The sequence below is a fragment of the Saccopteryx leptura genome, chromosome 8, assembly GCF_036850995.1.
Source record: "Saccopteryx leptura isolate mSacLep1 chromosome 8, mSacLep1_pri_phased_curated, whole genome shotgun sequence".
NCBI classification, from domain to species: Eukaryota; Metazoa; Chordata; class Mammalia; order Chiroptera; family Emballonuridae; genus Saccopteryx; species Saccopteryx leptura.
The window spans coordinates 30,845,514-30,866,789 of record NC_089510.1 but is presented as its reverse complement, the minus strand read 5'-3'; the positions used below and the strand labels follow the sequence as shown (position 1 = coordinate 30,866,789).

General features: G+C 37.0%; 2 protein-coding genes across 3 annotated transcripts; both read left to right on the top strand.

Moving 5' to 3' along the window:
• The first annotated feature begins 3,029 nt into the window (after positions 1–3,029).
• Positions 3,030–7,750, top strand: LOC136379757 (olfactory receptor 5AC1-like). Its single transcript, XM_066347300.1, has 2 exons — positions 3,030–3,115; positions 6,809–7,750. The coding sequence occupies exon 2, from the start codon at positions 6,827–6,829 to the stop codon at positions 7,748–7,750; it is 924 nt and encodes a 307-aa protein (XP_066203397.1). The 5' UTR covers positions 3,030–3,115; positions 6,809–6,826.
• An 8,170-nt stretch (positions 7,751–15,920) lies between these two features.
• Positions 15,921–21,061, top strand: LOC136379770 (olfactory receptor 5H2-like). 2 transcript variants are annotated; one of them, XM_066347312.1, is made up of 2 exons: positions 15,921–15,928; positions 20,018–21,061. In XM_066347312.1, exons 1-2 carry the CDS (start codon positions 15,921–15,923, stop codon positions 20,961–20,963), a joined length of 954 nt encoding a protein of 317 aa, XP_066203409.1. In that variant the 3' UTR covers positions 20,964–21,061. The 2 variants fall into 2 exon arrangements, with proteins under 2 accessions (XP_066203409.1, XP_066203411.1); XM_066347314.1 differs by lacking the exon at positions 15,921–15,928 and having other exon boundaries at positions 20,010–21,061.
• The last annotated feature ends 215 nt before the right edge of the window (positions 21,062–21,276 follow it).

The window sequence follows — 21,276 nt, the reverse complement described above, 5'->3', positions numbered from 1 at the left end:
CCTCAGCGCCCGGACCAACTTTGCTCCAATGGAGCCTCAGCTGTGGGAGGGGAAGAGAGAGACAAAGAGGAAGGAGAGGGGGAGGGGTGGAGAAGCAGATGGGCGCTTCTCCTGTGTGCCCTGGCCAGGAGTCGAACCCGGAACTCCTGCACGCCAGGCCGATGCTCTACCACTGAGCCAACTGGCCAGGGTCAAATTATTTTATTCTTGATCTAAATTTTTTCCTTTTTTGCATTTTGTGGGTCCCTACCTCCTTTTTTGCCCTTTATCACTTCTCCCCAATTCAGGCCCTCTGTTATAGGTAGTTTTTGTTCCATTTAGCACAATATAATTCTCAGTTTCTCACAGTATTTTCTCAAAGAAGGAAAGAAAAAAAAGGAAAGAAAAGAAATAATAATCTTTTTAATTATTATTTTTTATTGTTGTCTATTTTTTTAACTTTTTATTCTTTATTAATTCTCGTTGGTGGTATTAACAAAACCACCCTCAGATGCCTTTAAGGAAAAGGAAATTGAACATCACGGATACAAAAGACAGAGATGTAGCACAGATAGATGAGGAAATATCTATAGAAAAAATTTAATAGATTGGAAACCTTGGAGTTAAATGACAGAGAATTTAAAATAGAAATCCTAAAAATACTCAGAGATATACAAGAAAACACAAAAAGGCAATTTAGGGAGCTCAAAAAACAACTCAATAAACAGAAAGAATATATTACCAAGGAAATTGAAACTATAAAAACAAATCAAACAGAGGTGAAAAACTCAATTCATGAACTGAAAAATGAGGTAACAAGCTTAGCTAATAGAACAGGAGAGATAGAAGGTAGGATTAGTGACATGGAAGACAAGCAACTTGAGGCACAACAGAGAGAAGAGGAGAGAGACTCAAAAATTTAAAAAAATGAGAAAGCCCTACAGGAATTGTCTGACTCCATCAAAAAGACTAACATAAGAATAATAGGTATATCAGAAGGAAAAGCCTGACTAAGTGGTGGCACAGTGGATAGAGCATCAAACTGGGATGTGGAGGACACAGGTTCGAAACCCCAAAGTCGCTGGCTTGAGCGCAGGCTCATCTGGTTTGAACAAGACTCACCAGCTTGAGCCCAAGGTTGCTGGCTTGAGCAAGGGGTCACTTGGTCTGCTGTAGCTTCCTGGTCAAGGCATGTGTGGGAAAGCAATCAATGAACAACTAAGGAGACTAAGGAGATGCAATGAAGAATTGATGCTTCTCCTCTCTTCCTGTCTGTCTGTCCCTATCTATCCCTCTCTGTCTCTCTGTCTCAATAAATAAATAAATGAATGAATGAATAAATAAATAAATGAAAATGGAGTAGATAGCAACGTCATTAACGGAGAATGGGAAGACAGAATGAGGTCGAGGTTTAATGATATGGTTTGAAAACACTCTAACTTTGGTTTTGAACATATTGAATTTGATGACTCTGAGATGTTTGAAAAAAGTATTAGAAGGTTGAAATGTGGCAACATTAAGAGCAATACGATAGAAGAAATGAATATGTCCTAAAAACTGCTCAGAAACAGTTTGTATAGTTGCCCTCACAGTGAACCCTAATGATACAAATTGTAGTTCTAATTGTTATTTTTGGGTGTGCCTGAGGTGATTGTTGATTAACTCACAATGCCCAGTAGAACAACTTTACCTTCATCCTACAGGGAATTTATTGGTAACTTTCATTGCGGGAATCACAAGGTTCTTTGTACTTGTTAATGTATGATTATATTTGAAAGAATACGTATAAATATGTCCATGCATTTGAGGTTTCCATGGAAAATCTTTGCAGAAGGAAACATTGCTTCATTCTGCAACTTCCTCTTTTCTTCATAAGGGGTTTTAAGAAGAGATGCAGCCATGGATGTGAGAGCACTGAGGGCCTCATCAGTTTGGCAACTTATAAAGACCACTCTGGCTACAACGTAGAGTACAGTAGAGGAAAATACAGATTTTTTTTTTCTTTGAAATCCAACTTCTTTTCTTCAAAAATCAACCATTTTTTTCATCTCGCAAAGACTTAGGAGATGAGTGAGGACATCAAGATCTGTCTAATTTTTAATTATTTGTAGTTTTTCAGTTTGCTTATTTGATAATAAAATGTCCAGGTAAGAAATGAAAATCCTGTGTGGCCGGATAGCATGGATGGTTAGAGCATCATCCTGAAATGCAGAGGTTGCCGGTTTGATCCCAGGTCAGGACACATACAGGAATAGATCAATGTTCTTGTCTCTGTCGCTTTCTCTTTTCCTCTCTCTAAAATCAATAAAATAAACATTGAAAAAAAGAGAATGGAAATTCCTGGCAATGCTATGAGATTTTCTGTTTTACTTCAGGATGAAATATACTTGATGCTTGTCATAAATACTAGATATTTTAATGTTGAGGAGACATGCATAATAAGAGTTCTTTTTAATGGTAAATTATGAATAGTAGAAGAATGAGTCAAATGGGGAAAATGATAATGACTCAAAAGTTTAGAGATTATTTCATATTATAGAAAATTTTCTTTGTCAGGGTATGGCAACTAAACTATACTGCTCAAACTTTTTTAATATATTCATGGAATCATGAAAAGATAAACTAGAGTCACCAATGATAATTTTCTTAGACTCTTAAAATGTATGGTAAGATATATATGTGTAAAAACACACACATATATTGTCACACACACACACATCTTAAGGAAAAAGATCCTAAATGCCTAATGACCCATGACTTAATTATTAAAATTAGAACTATCGATTATAGGTTTAAAGTTAGCAACAAAGCTAGATAGGCTCACACAGGATGAAACCCCCATGTGGAAACTAAATTATTGCCCTCAGTGTCCATAGGGCCAATTTTCAGCAGAGACGTATCAGTCAGTCTTCTTGTGTTTCCCGAGCTCCTTGTGGGTATATATGTTATTTTAAAAGATAAAATTTTAAGGTTAATTTTTCTTGTTCTATTCTCAGTGAAGATGGGAAATAACCTACCATTCTCCCTAATGCTGACCCATTAAGAAAAATATTGCCTCAGACCTATTTTGAAGTTACACAGATTCAATTTTGATACATAGATGACAATTTTTAAAATGTATTTTTATCACGAGAAGGTATGTATATAAAGTTGTATTATTTATTTTACTTGGAGAAACAACTGAACTTACACACCAAATAATAGGTGAATTTTCTCTTAGCTAATTTAAGTCTGCATTCACCTCCAAATATCTTGAGATTTCTTCTTTTAGATTTCCTTTTAGAAAAAAATTGTATGTAATAGAACAAAATCAAATTCTTTAAACACCACATCAAATATTCCATCTGCAATACTGACAAAAGTTATAAAATGTTTACCAATATATCCCCAAAAAATGATAAATATGAGGAAAACTACAAAAAAATTATTGTACTTGTATACCTAACTTTATTCACTTACAAAATGTCTTTGTCTACTCAATAAGAGAGAGAGACATAGTCCGAAAGCAACTACTCTCAATGGTTAAAGTCAGATTATCACTGAAAATACTCAAAAGCATATGTTACATAATCCAAAAAATTTCTGAACTTAAGATACACTTTTATTAAAAAATTACTTATAATTTCTGTATTTTCATTTAATTTTTATTATCACCTGAAATGCAATAATAGCATTGTTATTCTTATTTATCCTTTCCTCTTTCTCACTATTAATAATCTTAAGACTATTTAAAAATATTTCCTTGTACATATAAATATATATAATTGTATAAATAAGATAATAACATATATGTGTTTTCATCAGGAAAACTTTTTTAAGGGTGCTATTAATCTCTGTCCTCCTCCCTTCATTCTTTTCTCTCACTTACATAAAGACAATAACTATTAACCTGGACTCTATTACTTTATACAATCTTTATGTTTATATGCAAATATATGTGCATATATTCATAGATATACATAGAGTGAGAATTTTAGGACTTCACTTTCTCTTTGTTTAATGTGGTGGTTTCATACACATTTCTCTGCATCTTACTTTTCTTACTTTCCTAATAATTGTGGTAATTTCCTTGAGTCAACTAGTAGCACAGTAACTTATTTTTAAATGAGGGCCATAATATTGATGAGTTCACCTGGATTTGTTCAACTATTGCTTCATCCTGATTGGTTTTCATATTTTTCCAGTCTTTAGCCTCATGAACACTACTGCACTAGAATTTTCTCCCTATGAAGCGCTATGTCATTGCTATTTAATGGATTGTAGATGTATATCTCTGTGTTTGTAGCATATTTTTATTTTAAAAAAATCCTGCCAGTTTGTTTTTAAAAGGTCTACTAATTTACATTTTCACCAGTGAGTGTGGACTTTTCCAGATTTCCATAAGCAGTAAATTTTGCTAATCTGAGGAATGAAAAATGATGTCATTGCTATTTTATTTTATTTGCACATCCTTAGCACTGGGTAAGGTGAGCATCTTTTCCTAATTTCCCAATTTATTAAATGTGTTGACATATTTTTTTATGACTTGCCCATCCCATTCCATTTTCATTTTTCTATTGAATTATTTAACTTTTTTTTCAATTTGTAATATTTGTATGTGATAGGTACAAATATTTTACCTATTCTACTTATTATACATATTTCTTTCAAAGTTTTATTTATTTTTTACCTTATTAGGGATTTGATACATACTCCACTTCTTGCAATTAAAAATTAGATTGCCTGACCAGGCGGTGGCGCAGTGGATAGAGCGTCGAACTGGGATGCGGAGGACCCAGGTTCAAGACCCCGAGGTCGCCAGCTTGAGTGAGGACTCATCTGGTTTGAGCAAAAGCTCACCAGCTTGGACCCAAGGTCGCTGGCTCGAGCAAGGGGTTTCTCGGTCTGCTGTAGCCCCATGGTCAAGGCACATATGAGAAAGCAATCAATAAACAACTAAGGTGTCGCAATGAAAAACTAATGATTGATGCTTCTTTTTTTTTTTTTTTTCCTGAAGCTGGAAACGGGGAGAGACAGCCAGACAGACTCCCGCATGCGCCCGACCGGGATCCACCTGGCACGCCCACCAGGGGCGACGCTCTGCCCACCAGGGGGCGATGCTCTGCCCCTCAGGAGCGTCGCTCCGCCGCGAGCGACCAGAGCCACTCTAGCGCCTGGGGCAGAGGCCAAGGAGCCATCCCCAGCGCCTGGGTCATCTTTGCTCCAAAGGAGCCTCCGCTGCGGGAGGGGAAGAGAGAGACAGAGAGGAAGGAAGGGGAGGGGGTGGAGAAGCAAATGGGCGCTTCTCCTATGTGCCCTGGCCGGGAATCGAACCCGGTTCCCCGCACGCCAGGCCAACGCTCTACTGCTGAGCCAACCGGCCAGGGCTGATGCTTCTCATCTCTCTTCATTCCTGTCTGTCCCTATCTATCCCTCTCTCTGACTCTCTCTCTCTGTCTCTGTAAAAAAAAAAAAATAGATTAACTATACCTATAATTTTTTTGTAATTTATGAATTCTTATATTAGTCAAAGATTTTAATAATATATTTAAATTATATTTGTGTCATGAAATTTCTTAGACTATTTTTTAATTTCTTGTTATTCAATTTTTTACTTTTATGTTCTTGATCTAGCAGCTTTTTAAAAAGAGGCATAAGAGAGGAAGCCATTCTTACTTTTTTTCCCAGTTAGATGAAGAAATATAGCCATACTGTTTATTAAATAAATCATTATTTTCCTCAACGGAAAACAACCCATGTAATACATTAAATCCAGTACATACTAGGATTTGTCATTGGAGTGTTTATTTGGTTCACTATTATATTTTCTTGTTTCTATACCAGATCATAATCTTGTTGAATAGCTTTGTGTTTTTAAGCTTACTGCTAAATACTTGACTTTTTTACTGTTTATATTTTCCTTGTCTCTTCAAAATTATTTTATTTTACATGAATTTTATGCTTATGTTACTACATTTAAAAAGTAATTAGGATTCTAATTGAAATTAATTTTAACTCTACTGACATAATACTAAGTTTTCTTATCTAAACACACATTTGGCTGTCTATTTCTTCAGACATGGTATAATGCCCTTTGGTTAGTTTTGTAATTTTCTTCACAAAGGTCTTAAATATTTTAAAAATTATTATGTATTTTAAAGTGTTATGAATAATAAAAGGACACATTTTTCTTTTATTTCTCTTTCTTTTGGTTATTTTTTGCATAGAAAAATCAAGTGATTATTTACATATTTATTATCCATTTAATATTTACTAAAATCATACTGTTATTTGTATAATTATAACAATACAACATTAGTAAGAAATATAAATTTATCTCCTACAAGTCTTATGATATTTTATTTCTATATTATATTTAATTTTATTAATATCTTAGCTGTATCACAATGTCTAAGTTAATATTGTGTTAATGGTCAGAGTAAGTATTTCAATCTGTTCTTAACTTGAAGAATCATGCTGTATTATTTAGACTGTGTGTTATTAGTTTTGATAACTAGTCCTTTGCATTTCTAAAAAGCCTAATTTTATTTCTATTTTCAAATATTTTTTAAATTAGAAGATGATTATTATTAAATTGCAATCAATTTTCTAAATTAAAAATAAAAGTCAACTTCTCTTAGAGAAATAATAAAATCTTTACATTATATATATATATAATTTTTAGGACCAGTTGCCCAAATACTTATTATTTGTAAATAATTTTTACTTAGGGTAAAGGTAAGTGTTCTGATTCAAGAGGATACATAAATAAGGAAGATGCATTTTTTCCAAATAAAAGGGTTTTTTAGTGGCTTTTTATAACTGTTCTTCACTTATTTTTTCATTGCAGGGATCAGCCTGAGTGAATATGATGGAGGTAAACAAAACACAGGTGACTGAGTTTGTTCTTATGGGACTGACAGATCTTCCAGGGCTGCAGGTCCCCCTATTCCTAGTGTTCTTGGTCGTCTATCTAACCACCATGGTGGGCAACCTTGGCCTTATTTTTCTCATCTGGAAGGACCCCCATCTTCACAACCCTATGTATTTACTCCTTGGCAGTTTAGCCTTTGCAGATGCCTGTTCTTCATCCTCTGTGACTCCCAACATGCTAATTAACCTTTTATCTGAGCATCACATGATATCCCTGGCTGAGTGCATCACCCAGTTTTATATTTTTGCTTCTAGCGCAAACACAGAATGTTTTCTCTTGGTAGTGATGGCCTATGACCGCTATGTAGCCATATGTAACCCCTTGCTTTATCAAGTAGTGATGTCCAATATCTTCTGTATTCAATTACTAGGGATTTCGTATCTCATTGGGTTTCTTCATCCCATGATGCATGTCGGTTTGTTATTTAGATTAACTTTCTGTGAGTCCAATGTAATACATTATTTCTACTGTGAAATTTTACAACTGTTTAAGATTTCTTGTACTGACCCTGGTGTTAATATGCTCCTGATTTTTATATTTTCAGTGTTTATACAATTTTGCACTTTTATGACCATCATAGTGTCTTACACCCATGTCCTCCGTGTCACCCTAAAAACAAAGTCTAAAAAAGGGAGAAGCAAGGCCTTTTCCACATGCAGTGCCCACCTGCTCTCTGTTTCCTTATTCTATGGCACTCTATTCTTCATGTATGTGCGTCCTGGATCTGGCCTCCTCGAAAATCAGGAGGAAATATATTCTTTATTTTACACAATCATTATTCCCCTTCTAAATCCTTTTATTTATAGCCTGAGAAATAAAGAGGTTATAGGTGCCTTGAGGAGACTAATAAATAAATGAAATTTTAAAGGCACATTTCAAACTTGTCTTTTTCAAATTTTGTACAAGACAAGACATCTGGAGTTATGCAAATCAGCCCTTGGCCTTATCTTTTTTTTTTTTTTTTTTTTGTATTTTTCTGAAGCTGGAAATGGGGAGAGACAGTCAGACAGACTCCCGCATGCACCCCACCAGGCACGCCCACCAGGGGGCGACGCTCTGCCCCCCTGGGGCGTCGCTTCTGCCATGACCAGAACCACTCTAGCGCCTGGGGCAGAGGCCAAGGAGCCATCCTCAGCGCCCGGGCCATCTTTGCTCCAATGGAGCCTTGGCTGCAGGAGGGGAAGAGAGAGACAGAGAGGAAGGAGGGGGGTGTGGAGAAGCAAATGGGTGCTTCTCCTATGTGCCCTGGCCAGGAATCGAACCTGGGTCCCCCGCACGCCAGGCCGACGCTCTACCGCTGAGCCAACCGGCCAGGGCGGCCTTATCACTTTAACAGAGGGATAGTGTCCATGGTAGTTTCTGAGTGCTGTGTGATGATGAAAGTCAACTTCAGTGGATTTTTGTTTCAGTGGAAGAACTTTAAAACACATGAAACTAGTTTTTTTATTTAAAAAAATTGAACATGCTTTTTGAAATTAAGCATTTAAAATCTGCAATTTTCGGCTCTTTGTAAATTTTTTCTAAATTAGTTAAAAGTAGTTTGTAATTTTACTGTAGCAGACATTTGCATGTTTCTTTGTTTGAGGCTGGTGTGACTGAGCCAAGACAATCGTCCAGAGCTCGCGTATAGAAATTCTTGTTTCTCAACTATTCTGAATCTCAGGTGAAGTGAATTCTTGGAAGAAACTGTCCCTGAAAAGAAAACTTTCTTTGTAGTAGATAATTTTTTTAATGTGGAATCTAAGTTATTGGTGGATTTTATTGAGAATAACAGAAGTTAGAATAAAATAAAGTAGACTATTGAATAAAACTATGGCTCAAATATATGAAAATACAAAGTGCCTTTTATCAGGGAAACAATAGGCAATATTGGTATTGCCTATGTATAAAAGAACTCTAAAGTAGTAAATGTACCATTTGTTTAAAGTTGTAATATCTTTGGCTACCCATGACTGCTGAAAATCCTTAGCAATAACAGGCTGAGCAGTAAAGAACAATTAAGAGGAAGAATCATGTACCTGTATATAGAAAACCTGATGTATTTATAGAGCAAGTACTCAAGCTAGGAGTATATACAAAGGTGAGGACTGAAACACAACACTGCACATATACACTGGAGCCAACCAAATTCAAAATTTCTTTAAGTCATATCAGTACTAGGTGAAATGGTCCTTGTCATATAATAGGAGGGACATAACAGAAGTATCTTGGATATTGATGGAGACCCAAATGCTCAATCCATCTGTACTTCTGCAAGTTCCCCTTCTATCTCTTCAACCAGGCAGAGGGAAAAGCAGTGGTGGGATTCAAATAATTTAACAACTGGTTCTCTGCCCTAATGACCACTTTAAGTATATAAAAAAAAGATATACCAAAGGTAGTTTATTATTTCATGCATTTAATACTTAAAAAAGAACAATAAAAGAGGTACACAAAACTAGATGTTACAAGAAAGAGTTAATGAAAAAATATTAAATACCTGACAAAAAACAATAAAATTATTATTTAAGATATTTCCATATTGCTTCTTGATTGGCGTTCTCACTTGCAATTATTTTCACCTATGCGCAGAATGAACATTACTATGGGTGCTTCGAATACTTTATTGTGCAGATGCATGTTAAAAAAGAGCAAGGAATGTAAATCTGTGATTTTCACATTGGTTGGCTACGATTCCCGGCCAGGGCACACAGGAGAAGCGCCCATCTGCTTCTCCACCACTCCCCTTCTCCTTCCTCTCTGTCTCTCTCTTCCCTTCCGCAGCCAAGGCTCCATTGGAGCAAGGTTGGCCCGGGCGCTGAGAATGGCTTTATGGCCTCTGCCTCAGGCGCTAGAATGGCCCTGGTTGCAACAGAGCAATGTCCCAGATGGGCAGAGCATCCCCCTGGTGGGCATGCCGGGTGGATCCCAGTCGAGCGGATCCTGGTCGGGCACATGCAGGAGTCTGTCTAACTGCCTCCCCGTTTCCAACTTCAAAAAAATACCAAAAAACAAAACAAAACAAAACAAAAACAAGTGCCATTTTAACAACTGGTTTGCCAAACTCAACAAAAAATTTGGTATTGGTTTTGCCAAACTGGTGAGAACCAGCTGAATCCCACCCACCACTGGGGAAAAGGTTTCGATTGTGAAGGACACTATTATTTCAAAACACAAGAGCTGTGAAGCCATATAATATTAAAAGTTTTCTAAAACTTTCAGAAATTGTAGTATTTACCTTTTTTGAGTATTTAGGGAAGAATCCACTAGTGGAGGGGTTCTGTAGAGCAGTGATTTTCAACCTTTTTTGAGCCGCGGCACATTTTTTTACATTTACAAAATCCTGGGGTACACCACCTACCAAAATGACACAAAATGACACTCTAACACAGTACATATTATACATATAGTTAATAATATAGTTTCTAAATGTATTTATACTCACTTAGTGTGAAACCTGGGCCTGTTTCAATGAACACAAAAGGGATATCCTGACAGGAATGGTAGAAAGACACACACGAAGCTCTTCCTCAACAGTTCTCAGTCTCTCTCTGTTTTTAATTTTTATCACAGTCAAGCTTGAGAAGCTCAGCTCACATAGATATGTGGTTGAAAACGGGAGCAATGTCAAAATAGCTTTGTTGGCCAGAATGGGGAACTAACTCCTTAGCAACAGATAACCAAAAACTGTCCAAAGGAAGATTAGCAAACTTTAGCTTTAAAGTTAGATAACATTGTGATGCATTGTATATCACCCTTTGCGGGGGGGCCTCTTTTAAAAAGAAAAAGGTCAAATATCTATATACACCATCAGGATAGGCATAACCAGCTGAGGCTGAGGCTTCATCTAGTGGTGGCAACATTTATCTCCAGTCTGGACCAGGATTAGAAATCGGGACCATGGGGAGGAGTAGCAGCTTCAACTACTCACTGCGGCCACACAATGACAAGTGCGCAGCAGCCAGAGCGGGGACCTTCCTGGGTGTGGACGAGAGGCAGCCTACTATTGGTCCATCGCTAGTGGTCAGGATGAATCCTAGAAGGTGATTGGTCAGTGAGTGTTCCCTGTGACTCCACTCTTCCTGTCGCTGATAGCTGGAGGGATTGTGAGGGGAATGTTTATGTTCAGATGGGGGTGGCTGGCGGCGGGCTGGATAAATAGCCTCCTCGGGCCATATCCGGCACACAGGCTGTAGTTTGGGGACTGTTGGGCGGATGAAATGTATTATGCTCACTTTGTTAAAGATAACACGAGGAAGCCGTCGCCCAGGTGATATTAATGTGTGTTGGGGTGGGCTAAAGGCAGGCGGAATCCTTGTAGCCTGGGGCTTGGTTTTGGGATTAGGCCTTTCCTACCCTTTTTGGTGTAAGGTGGTACAATCCTATCATGCCTCAGAGAAGTGACTTTGTATTAGAGACTTCCCTATTATGTATATTGGATTAAGGGTTTGGATTTCTATACTATAAAATGGGAACGGAGTGGGAGTTTGGCTCTTGGTTCCTGAGATTAGTATGAGAGAGCAGAGAGAGTAGAGCCAGCAGCAGGAGGAGGCCATGTGGAGGAGGCCAGGAGAAGCAGCCAAGATGGCGGAGTGCTGAGTGAGATGCCAGTCTGTGTAGAGTTTGTATCTGGGATAAGGAAGAAAATGGGGAACTGAGGAGAATAAGGTTGGTGAGCTAGAAACCTTTGATTCTAGGAAACTCGGATAAGTCAGTGGCTTTGTGAGCACTGAGTGTGACTGGGTTTTGGAGCCCAGTGTATGTTTTTACTTGCCCGCCGGGTGCAAGGTAGGATTAAAGGCTATGGCCCACCAGTTTTTGGCTCCGCTGTTTCTTTACCGACTGTCCGAATCCAATGCGAACCTGCATGGGCCGGGCTGCTGTGATAGTGGCCCTGGCCACGGCTGCTGGCTTTACAGGGACCCATGTTTAATTTCCCTGTGGCACACCTGACCATGTCTCGCAGCACACTGGTTGAAAAACACTGCTGTAGAGCATTTACAACTTTTAAGCTGGGGATTTTAGAATGGGCAAGTCAAGCTTACCTCAATCTAAATTAAAGCTCTTCGAGCCATTACCTAGAAACAATGGATGTCACCTATAATATACTAACCACTATACTAACCAGGAGAATATGTTCCCGGCAAAACGTCTCAGGCTCCAGAGGTAAAAAGATGTACAAGTTTCTAGACAGAGAGATTAAATTATTAACAAGGAAAAATAAGTACAGTAAAATTGGACTTCCCATCTGTTACACTGAAAGTATAAAAATAGTGGGACAACATTTTATCAAGTATTGATAGAAAAATAATGAGATACACAGCTAAATTGAGACAAAGTGTATTCAGAGAGATTGTGAATGGTCGTGCAGGCTGTGAGCACTTCTAATCTCAGGGACATTATTCACGACACAATATTGTGTGGCTGGCTGCCTTGTGTATAAGACACTATAAATACTGGACCAATAAATAATAATACTATGACTGAGAACTGTATTGTAAGTATTTATTTAGATGTTAAAGACTATAAAATAAATGAACATTCATGTCTCTTTTAGGGGAATTTTGGCCAGTATAAGAGACTCTTTCAGTTAGGAAATCCTATGTTGAGTGTTACATAGTACAAATTGTTCGCTATGACTCACTCTGAGACACTATTTTCCACTTTTCTAATCCCATAAAAACAAGTTTTATCATTTCTTTGGTTGTTTGTGAAGAAACCTCACCTTTAGTTTTTTGAGGATGGGATGCTTGAGGGGATACTCTGACCCACGATAATAGCTAGTGTTGAATGGCTCATTCAGTGTGAATCGCAGACCACATTGCTCGTTGACTCTTATAGATCTCATCACAGGTACTGTTGGTGCCCGCCCATATCTTCTCTAACTGTACATCTGCATCTGAGGGCTTTTATGGTTGGCCAGAGCTATTCTACCCTCACTTACAATATCTGGGAAATCAAAACTATTCTTAGAATCTCCCCCAGACCATTTATCAACCAAAGACAGATGGGAGTTGGTGAATAAACACTCCAACTCTTTGCCCTTTGGTTGATATAAATTCGAAGTTCATGTTCTACACAGGCTCATGGTGTTTCCAAAAATGTTTAAGCTTGGTTGCCCACAGTTGTAACTTGTTTCATACATCACCCTTTATTGGCTACATTCCCTTTCCTGTTCCACGTCCTCATCTTTTCACTCATCAACTATTCACAAACAAATTATTTGCACTTAAATCATATCATGTCTCAGGATCTGGCGGAATAAAAATTAAGATACCTCTGTTCCTCTAAGGTAGAATTTAATATTTGATATAGAACTAGGCATACCAGTAACATCTTACTTGAACTTGACAGTTATTACTTTTATGGAAATATTAATGGTAAGAGGCCTCTCACTACTTTGGAAATACCCTATTTATCCATATGTTATTTAGATTCAAGTGGAATCTTAAAGTGGTTCATTCTTCTACCTCAAACCTTTAAGAGTCTGTGCCCCACCACACACAAACATAGACTCTGCCAAAGTTGAAAGTTAATGTCCCTTTTAATTTGGTGTCCTAAATATAGACTTCAGCTATTTAAAATAATTTTAGATTTTCATAATTCAGTATGTCTCATTTGTCTAGCCTCTAATTACTAATTGCTTCCATTTTTACTATCCTAAACATGAAGACCAGATTTTAATGAAAAATTGTGAGACAAACAAAAAATAAAAAGCAAGAAATAGACAACCTAATGTTAAAAGACAAATCAATCAAAAGAACCTGTCCCAGATATGAATCAGAGGTTGGGACTATCAGTCAGGAAATTTAAAATGATCGTTATTAATATGTTAAAGCTTTCATGAATGACCAGATGAGGAATTTCAAGGTGATAAATAAAAAGCATCTTTTAAGAGTCAAGCAAAAATGCAAGAAAATTTTTTTAAAGAAAATGAGGTCCCTGGCCAGTTGGCTCAGTGGATAGAGTGTCAACCGGGCATGTGAAAGTCCTGGGTTTAATGCTTGGTTAGGGAACATATGAAAAGCAACCATCTGCTTTTCTCTCTCTCCCCTCTCCTTCTTCTCTCTTTCTTCACCTCCCACAGCCAATAGCTTGATTGATTCTAGAGTCGGCCTTGAGCACTGAGGATATCTCAGTTGATCTGAGTGTCAGTCTCAGGCACTAAAAGTAATTGATTGATTCTAGCCTCGGACCCAGATAGGGGTTGTCAGGTGGGTCTCAGTCAGGGCACATGCAAGAGTCTGTCTCTCTATTTCACCTCCTCTTACTAAAAAAAAAAAAGAAAAGAAAAGAAATGAGAAAAAAGGTAACACACGCCTTTGGTGAGTTCATTAGTAAGTTAGACACAGTGGAGAAAAGAACGTTTAACTTGAATATAGGTCAACAGGAAAAAAAGGAATATAAGTCAATAGATATTATTGAAATTAAACACAAAGAAAAAAAAGAGTAAAAAAAGCCAGAACAGTCAAATACTGTGAAAGAATATTGTTATCTAACATATACACAATTGGGATCTGAAAGGAAAAGAAAGTGTGGTAGAGGAAAAAAATAAAAAATATAATGGTCAAGAATTTTTCAAAAATAAAGAAAGATATCAAACCAAAGATCCAAGAAGCTTACAGAACCTGAAGCAGGATAAACACCAAAACAAACAGAAACCAAATCACAAGCAAAATAAAAATACAAAAACACTTGGTTATTGAAGTGGCTAAAAATCAGTTAAAAACAGAAGTTTTAAAGTAGACAGAAAAGGAAAAAATACAGAGCCAGAAGATAAATTGAGTGACATATTTCAAATTGTGAAAAAAATAATCTGTCAACTCAGAATTCTATACCCAATAAAAAATAACTTCTAAAAATGAAAATGGTCCAGGTCCTCAGCTTGGGGGCCTTACTTTTCCATGACAGGACCCCTGGCTTTAAATTTTGCCTTTTCACTCCCAGAAGATAGTGTTGGTGATGGACCAGAAGGGCTGGAGCTGAGCTGTTTGACCTTCTAACCTGGCTAGGCTTCCAACATCCCTTTTTGTGCTCCCTTTGCCAAAGGTCAGGATCTGGGAGTAAGGATGGGAAATCTCTGAGGTGTGGGGGTTCCAAGTGATCAAAAAAGTCTATGGATAACTTTATTTCTCTAATCAAAAAGTAGAGTTAGATGACTGGGCCTGTTTCATGGGAGCATGCCCAGAGACTATTTAGCATTTCTGCTAAAGAAGAGAAAATCAATGGTAAATCAAAGCCACAGGCTGACTATGAATGCTCCATAAACCCATCTCCGCAGTTCTACCAGAGTCTTGTCATTTCATGCATTATGTCAGTATCTCCTTTGCCTGGGAGAAGAAAAAGGAAAATGTAGATGGGATCCGAGTAGAGATTTGAATTCCTTTCTCTAGAGCTATCATTTTAAATAAATTAAGCCGGATTATCAGGTTGTAAAACTATATGTATACTGTATAATTTCCTCATCTAGAAACATGCAAATATATGAATGTGTGTATAATATATGATAAAAAAATTTGAAAAGATTCATGCTAAAATATTAACACTATTTCTAGGTACTACAAGATATTTTTATTTTTTATTATCATTATTTTTAAAATATTTCTATAATAAGCAGTTTCTGACAAGTCAAAATAACTTAAAAGAGTAAAATCAAAGGTATTGACCAAGAGTTTCCCACTGGACATTGTGATTTTTCATCACATTCTAGCTTAAAGTGGGGAGTTAGCTACAGATCTGAAATGTGAGCTTTAGTTTGCATGAAAGCATTTACTTGGGGTTCGTTCCTGAAGGGAATCTAGAATTTTGGCCTAATTAAAATCAGGTATAACTTGCTCAGACAAGACCATACTAATCAAAGCACTCAGCGCATCAAAATTTATATAGATAAATTCAAGTTTGCATAAACATGTCAGAAATGTTATTTGTGGTGGGAAATAGTGACATAAACTACAGTTTTGATTCTTCAAACTAGAACTGTCTACAATGACTTGATGTTTATAAATTTAGAGTTTGTAATGACCTGTGGGACAACATGGGCTTTTCATGCATGTCCAAGTCCACAATGCCCAGTAGCTTTGTCCTAAAGGGAATCCTTGGGTGTTCTCATGGGAATTTTAGTTTTGGACTCCTTTGTCTTCTGGCAAAAGCACAGAGTTGTATAATTGGTTGTGTCTTCTGTTCAAAGCAAATGAATATAAACGGGATTTTCCTGGGTCTGGGAAATGAACCCCCCAGAATAAATCAGCATGCAAAGAATTGTTACCTACGTTATTGTCATTCTTGTGCTACTGTATATTTTTCAACTTTAGAAAGCTTAATGTATTGAAAAAAATCTTCACAATTTTTCAAAAGATATGGGTAAGAGAGAAATGACTTGTATAATATTCATTGTTATTTTAGATAAAAATTTGAAGTACTATTTAATGTATAATTTAGATTTGGTTGATAAGCCGCCAAAATAGCCAGGTGGAAATGGGAAAAAATAGTGTATTTCATTTTCATGACTAAAATTTAGATGTGCAAAATAGCTGTTAAGACTATAACTTGTTGCCTTTAATGAATTTTATTATTTTGTTAACCTAACTATAATGATTTTATAAGGTAGATTTTGGTATATATAGAAATATGTAGAAAGTCTTCCTCCAGTATGCTTTTTAGCATGTATGAATATATAAGTACCCTCACAAACTGAATTTGAGAGTTTTGATTATTTAGTTATTGGGATCGCAAGGAAGGAATCCATTCCATATAAAAATCTACTTAACAACTGGAATTATTGACACTCATTATTTACATTGCCTGTATCCAGGATCCAGTTTTGGCTCTGTTTTATTTTGCAAAACACACACACACACACACACACACACACACACACACACACACACACACACAGAACTGGTAGAAAGGAAGGTGCTCTTAAGTAAAACAAGCAGAATTTCTAAAGGACACTTCCAATCACTGTAATAACAAAAGAAAGCAACTTTTAAATATGAAAAGAGCTATTAGGCAGTGCTAATATATTTATAAACAACATAAAACTTATAAAATTTAAAACTGAATTATCTTTTTCATACGCATATTCAATGGGAAAGTAAACAAAAAGAAAAGATTCTGAGGACTGATAAGGTTTAAAGAATGCCAGAGTTCAGGCGATTACCCCCACACCTCTGCGTTTCCTCTTCTTTCCTCTTCAGCCTTTCTCAGATACCACCTCTCTCAGTCTTTTCTGGCTTGTCTTTCTTAGACTTACCTATGTCTCTGTTATTTTCCATTTGTTACTCAACTCTTCATTGTTTTTTTTTCATAAATGTATATTTCCTTCCCACTTCTGTTCCCTTTCTTCTCTCAGTGCTTTCCTGTATTCTCCTCTGTTTTGAAAACTTTCAGTAAAATATTCTTGGAGAAGAAAACAAAATGTCAACTGTTCTCCACATTGCTGGGACTACTCTGCATTACTCTGTATCACCAACTTGGGACCCTTTCATTTCTCATTATTTTCTGGCCTCAACTCTATCTATATTACATAATGAAAATTACACTCACTAATGCCACTAAAAATCTCTTAGTTTCTACACTCAGTAAAATCTGAAAACTCTTTGTCTTATTTTGTCATTTATTTTGGTATTTGGTATGTACATCACTTCATCATTCTTCTTCTTTCTTCTTTTTTTTTGACAGAGACAGAGAGAGAAAGACAGAGATAGGGACAGATAGGAACAGACAGGCAGGAAGGGAGAAATATGAGAAGCATCAATTCTTTGTTGCGGCACCTTAGTTGTTCATTGATTGCTTTCTCATATGTGCCTTGACTGGGGTGCTATAGCAGAGCAAGTGACCCCTTGCTCAAGCTAGTGACCTTGGGCTCAAGCTTGTAACTTTGGGCTTGAAGCAAGCAACTTTTGGGGTCATATCTATGATCCCACGGTCAAGCCAGAGACCCTGTGCTCAAGTTGGTGAGCCCACGCTCAAGCCAGATGAGGTCATGCTCAAGCCGGAGACTTCAAGGTTTCGAACCTGGGTCCTCTGTGTCCCAGTCCAATGTTCTATCCACTGAGCCACTGACTGGTCAGGCTTTTTCTTCTTCCTCTTCTTTTTTCTTAAGTGAGAGGAGGGGAGATAGTGAGACTGACTCTAGCATGTGTCCCGACTGGGATGCATCCCACAACCCCTGTCTAGGGCACATGCTTATACCAACCAAGCTATTTTTAGCATCCGAGACTGATGCTTGGACCAGTCAAGCTATCCTCAGGGCCAAGGCCAATGCTGGAACCAATCGAGACCCTGGCTGCCAGAGGGGAAGAGGAAGAGAAAAGAGGACAAGAAGCAGATGGTCACGTCTCTTGTGTGCCCTGACCGGGAATAGAAGCTGGGAACTAGGCTGACACTCTATCCACTGAGCCAGCTGGCCAGGGCCTTGTTCTTATGAAATATCTTTTTTCTAAGTTCACAACACTCAGCTTTCCAGTTGCCCCGTTTGTTTCTCTGATCACTCTGAACTCTGACTTCTCCCTAGTCTGCCTTTGAGGTTAGTCAGACCTCTTGGTTGCAACAAGAAATGAGTTAATAAAAATGGAGATTTGCTCAAACATAGCAGTACAACAAAGACTGGAGGAATCAACTAAAAGGGGGGGGGGCAGCAGGAACAGCAAAAAGCAAAGGAGCCATTCATTAGCCAAAATCATGTCTCAACATTAACTCCGTGAGACCTGCTTTTCACCTGCTGGATTTGGAATGCCAGTTCACATTGACAATACCATTATTATGGATTCAGGATGTAATTTTTGCAGTCTTTGTATTTCTGCCTTTGAGACCAATATCTTCTTTTGTTCCTGTACATTTTCTCACTCTCTTCATATTCAAAATGTAGGTTAGGAGGATTTGATTTGTCAAATTAGGTCAAGTTGCCTAATTCTATGTTAAATGGGGATAGGAAAGTTGATTTCTAGCCATTTAGGCTTCCTAAGTGGGTAGTAACCTCAGCCAGTCAGCTATGTGATATAAAAGATTATCAGATCTTCTAATATATGTTGTGCATCTACTTTATAACCTCTTTAATATAATTTCTTCAAGTTGCTTTCTGTGCTTTTCTTCTCTTTGTGCACACTCTCTAATGAATAGGTCATCACTAAATATGCCTCAGCTACTCCAATGACTCCTAAGACTATTTCTATTATGCTCTACTAGATTCATACTACTAAGCAAGTCTAGCATGGATTTCAGAGGACTCTCTCTGCACAAAGAAGCCACTGCATCTGAGTTCTTGATCTCAGTTTTGACAACCATCTTACCAGTTACCAAGTGAATCCCCTCTCCTTCACTTCTTTCACATCTAATATGTCACTGAGTCCTATTGACTACATTCTGAATTCTTTTGCATCTGTCTCTCATTCTTCCTCATCACTCTCAATTCTTCACATGCATTTGAATCATATGAACAGAATTTTAAAAATGTAGATATAGAACCTATTCTTGACCTACACAATTTCTACAATAATATCAATACCTAAAAATCTATATTTTGCACACACACAAAAAAATTCCTCAGACCATTCTGATGCATAATCTGGTTTAGGAATCACTGGACATAGCTATCGGCTTTCTGACTAGTATGCTGACTCCAATTTCTCCTCCCAGCAGCAGTGTATTTATATAAATACACACTACCATGTATTTATATAAATATTTTATAATATCTTACAGTACCACTCCACAGCTCTTAATTTTCAGTGCCTGCTTATTGTCTGGATAAAAAAATAAGTTTAAGATTTTTCACATGGCATTCAATTCATTTTAACCTCAGCTCTTCATCAAACTTACTTTCCCTTGATTCTACATTTGTGTTTTATAAACAAAATTTTTCTATTACAATCAATGGTGTCCCAATAAATATAGCACATAGAATGTGTTTCTTTTTTTCTAAATCTGTTCATATCTGCACAGTTTGAACTAAAATTACTGCATTTTCTTCTGTTTGTTCAACTACCCCAAAATAAATTCTATCTATTATAGATATAAAAAAAATTAAGAAGGGGGAGATTCTGATATACATGATTTTATTTTCAACTCTTTTTCTCCATATTTTTATGTTATAAATCATTAATAATTCTTTACCATTTATTAAATTTTATTTCAGGCAACATAGAGTGAGGACATGGAAAAAGAAAATGCAACATTGCTGACAGAGTTTATCTTCATGGGACTTATATATCAACGACAGTGGCCAATCCTCTTGTTCCTGGTGTTCTTGGTGATATATCTGACCACCATGGTGGGAAACCTTGGTCTAATTGCTCTCATATGGAATGACCCTCAATTTCACATCCCCATGTACTTATTCCTTGGGAGTTTGGCCTTTGTGGATGCTTGGATATCATCTACAGTCACCCCCAAGATGCTGGTCAACTTCCTAAGTAAGAGTAAGATGATATCTGTGTCTGAATGCATGATACAATTGTTTTCCTTTTCATTCAGTGCAACCACAGAATGTTTTCTGCTGGCAATAATGGCATATGATCGTTATGTGGCCATATGCAAACCATTACTTTATCCAGTGATCGTAACGAATGAACTATGCACACGGCTGCTAGTCTCATCATTTGTAGCTGGTGCTCTTCATGCTTTTATTCATATAGCTGCTTTATTCAGATTAACTTTCTGCAATTCCAATATAATATATCACTTTTATTGTGACATCATGCCTTTATTTAAGATTTCCTGTATTGACCCTTCCATTAATGTTCTGATGGTTTTTATTTTCTCTGGGTCAATACAGGTGTTCACCATATTGACTGTTCTTTTTTCTTATACACTTGTTCTCTTTACAATCTTTAAAAAGAAGTCTGTACAAGACCTAAGGAAAGCCTTCTCCACTTGCGGAGCCCATCTTCTATCTGTGTCTTTATACTTTGGCTCTCTTCTCTTCATGTATGTGCGTCCTGCATCTGCACAAGCAGATGACCAAGACATGATGGACTCTCTATTTTACACTGTCATCATTCCTTTGCTAAATCCAATTATCTACACTCTGAGAAATAAGAAAGTCCTAGATTCACTGGCAAAAATTTTCAAGAGAAATGTGTCCTCATGCTAATATATGACCCCTTTTTATTAAAACAGTCACAATATTATGAATATAAACATAACCTTGTTTTGGTTAGTGTTCAAATTTTTGCAATTATAATTGCCTTAGTGTGTTTTTTGTTTGTTTGTTTGTTTAAGTTAGAGAAAGAGACAGACAGACTAGAAGGGAGAAAGATGAGAAATATCAACTCATAGTTGTGGCACTTTAGTTGTTCACTGATTGCTTCTCACACATGCCTTGACCAGGGGGCTCCAGCCACGCTAATGACCCCTTGCTCAAACCAGCAAACTTGGGCTCAAGCCAGTGACCATGAGGTCATGTC

What these genes read in the sequence shown, in the direction of transcription:
- LOC136379757 (XM_066347300.1), top strand. Translation starts at nt 6,827, where the DNA reads ATGATGGAGGTAAACAAAACACAGGTGACTGAGTTTGTTCTTATGGGA.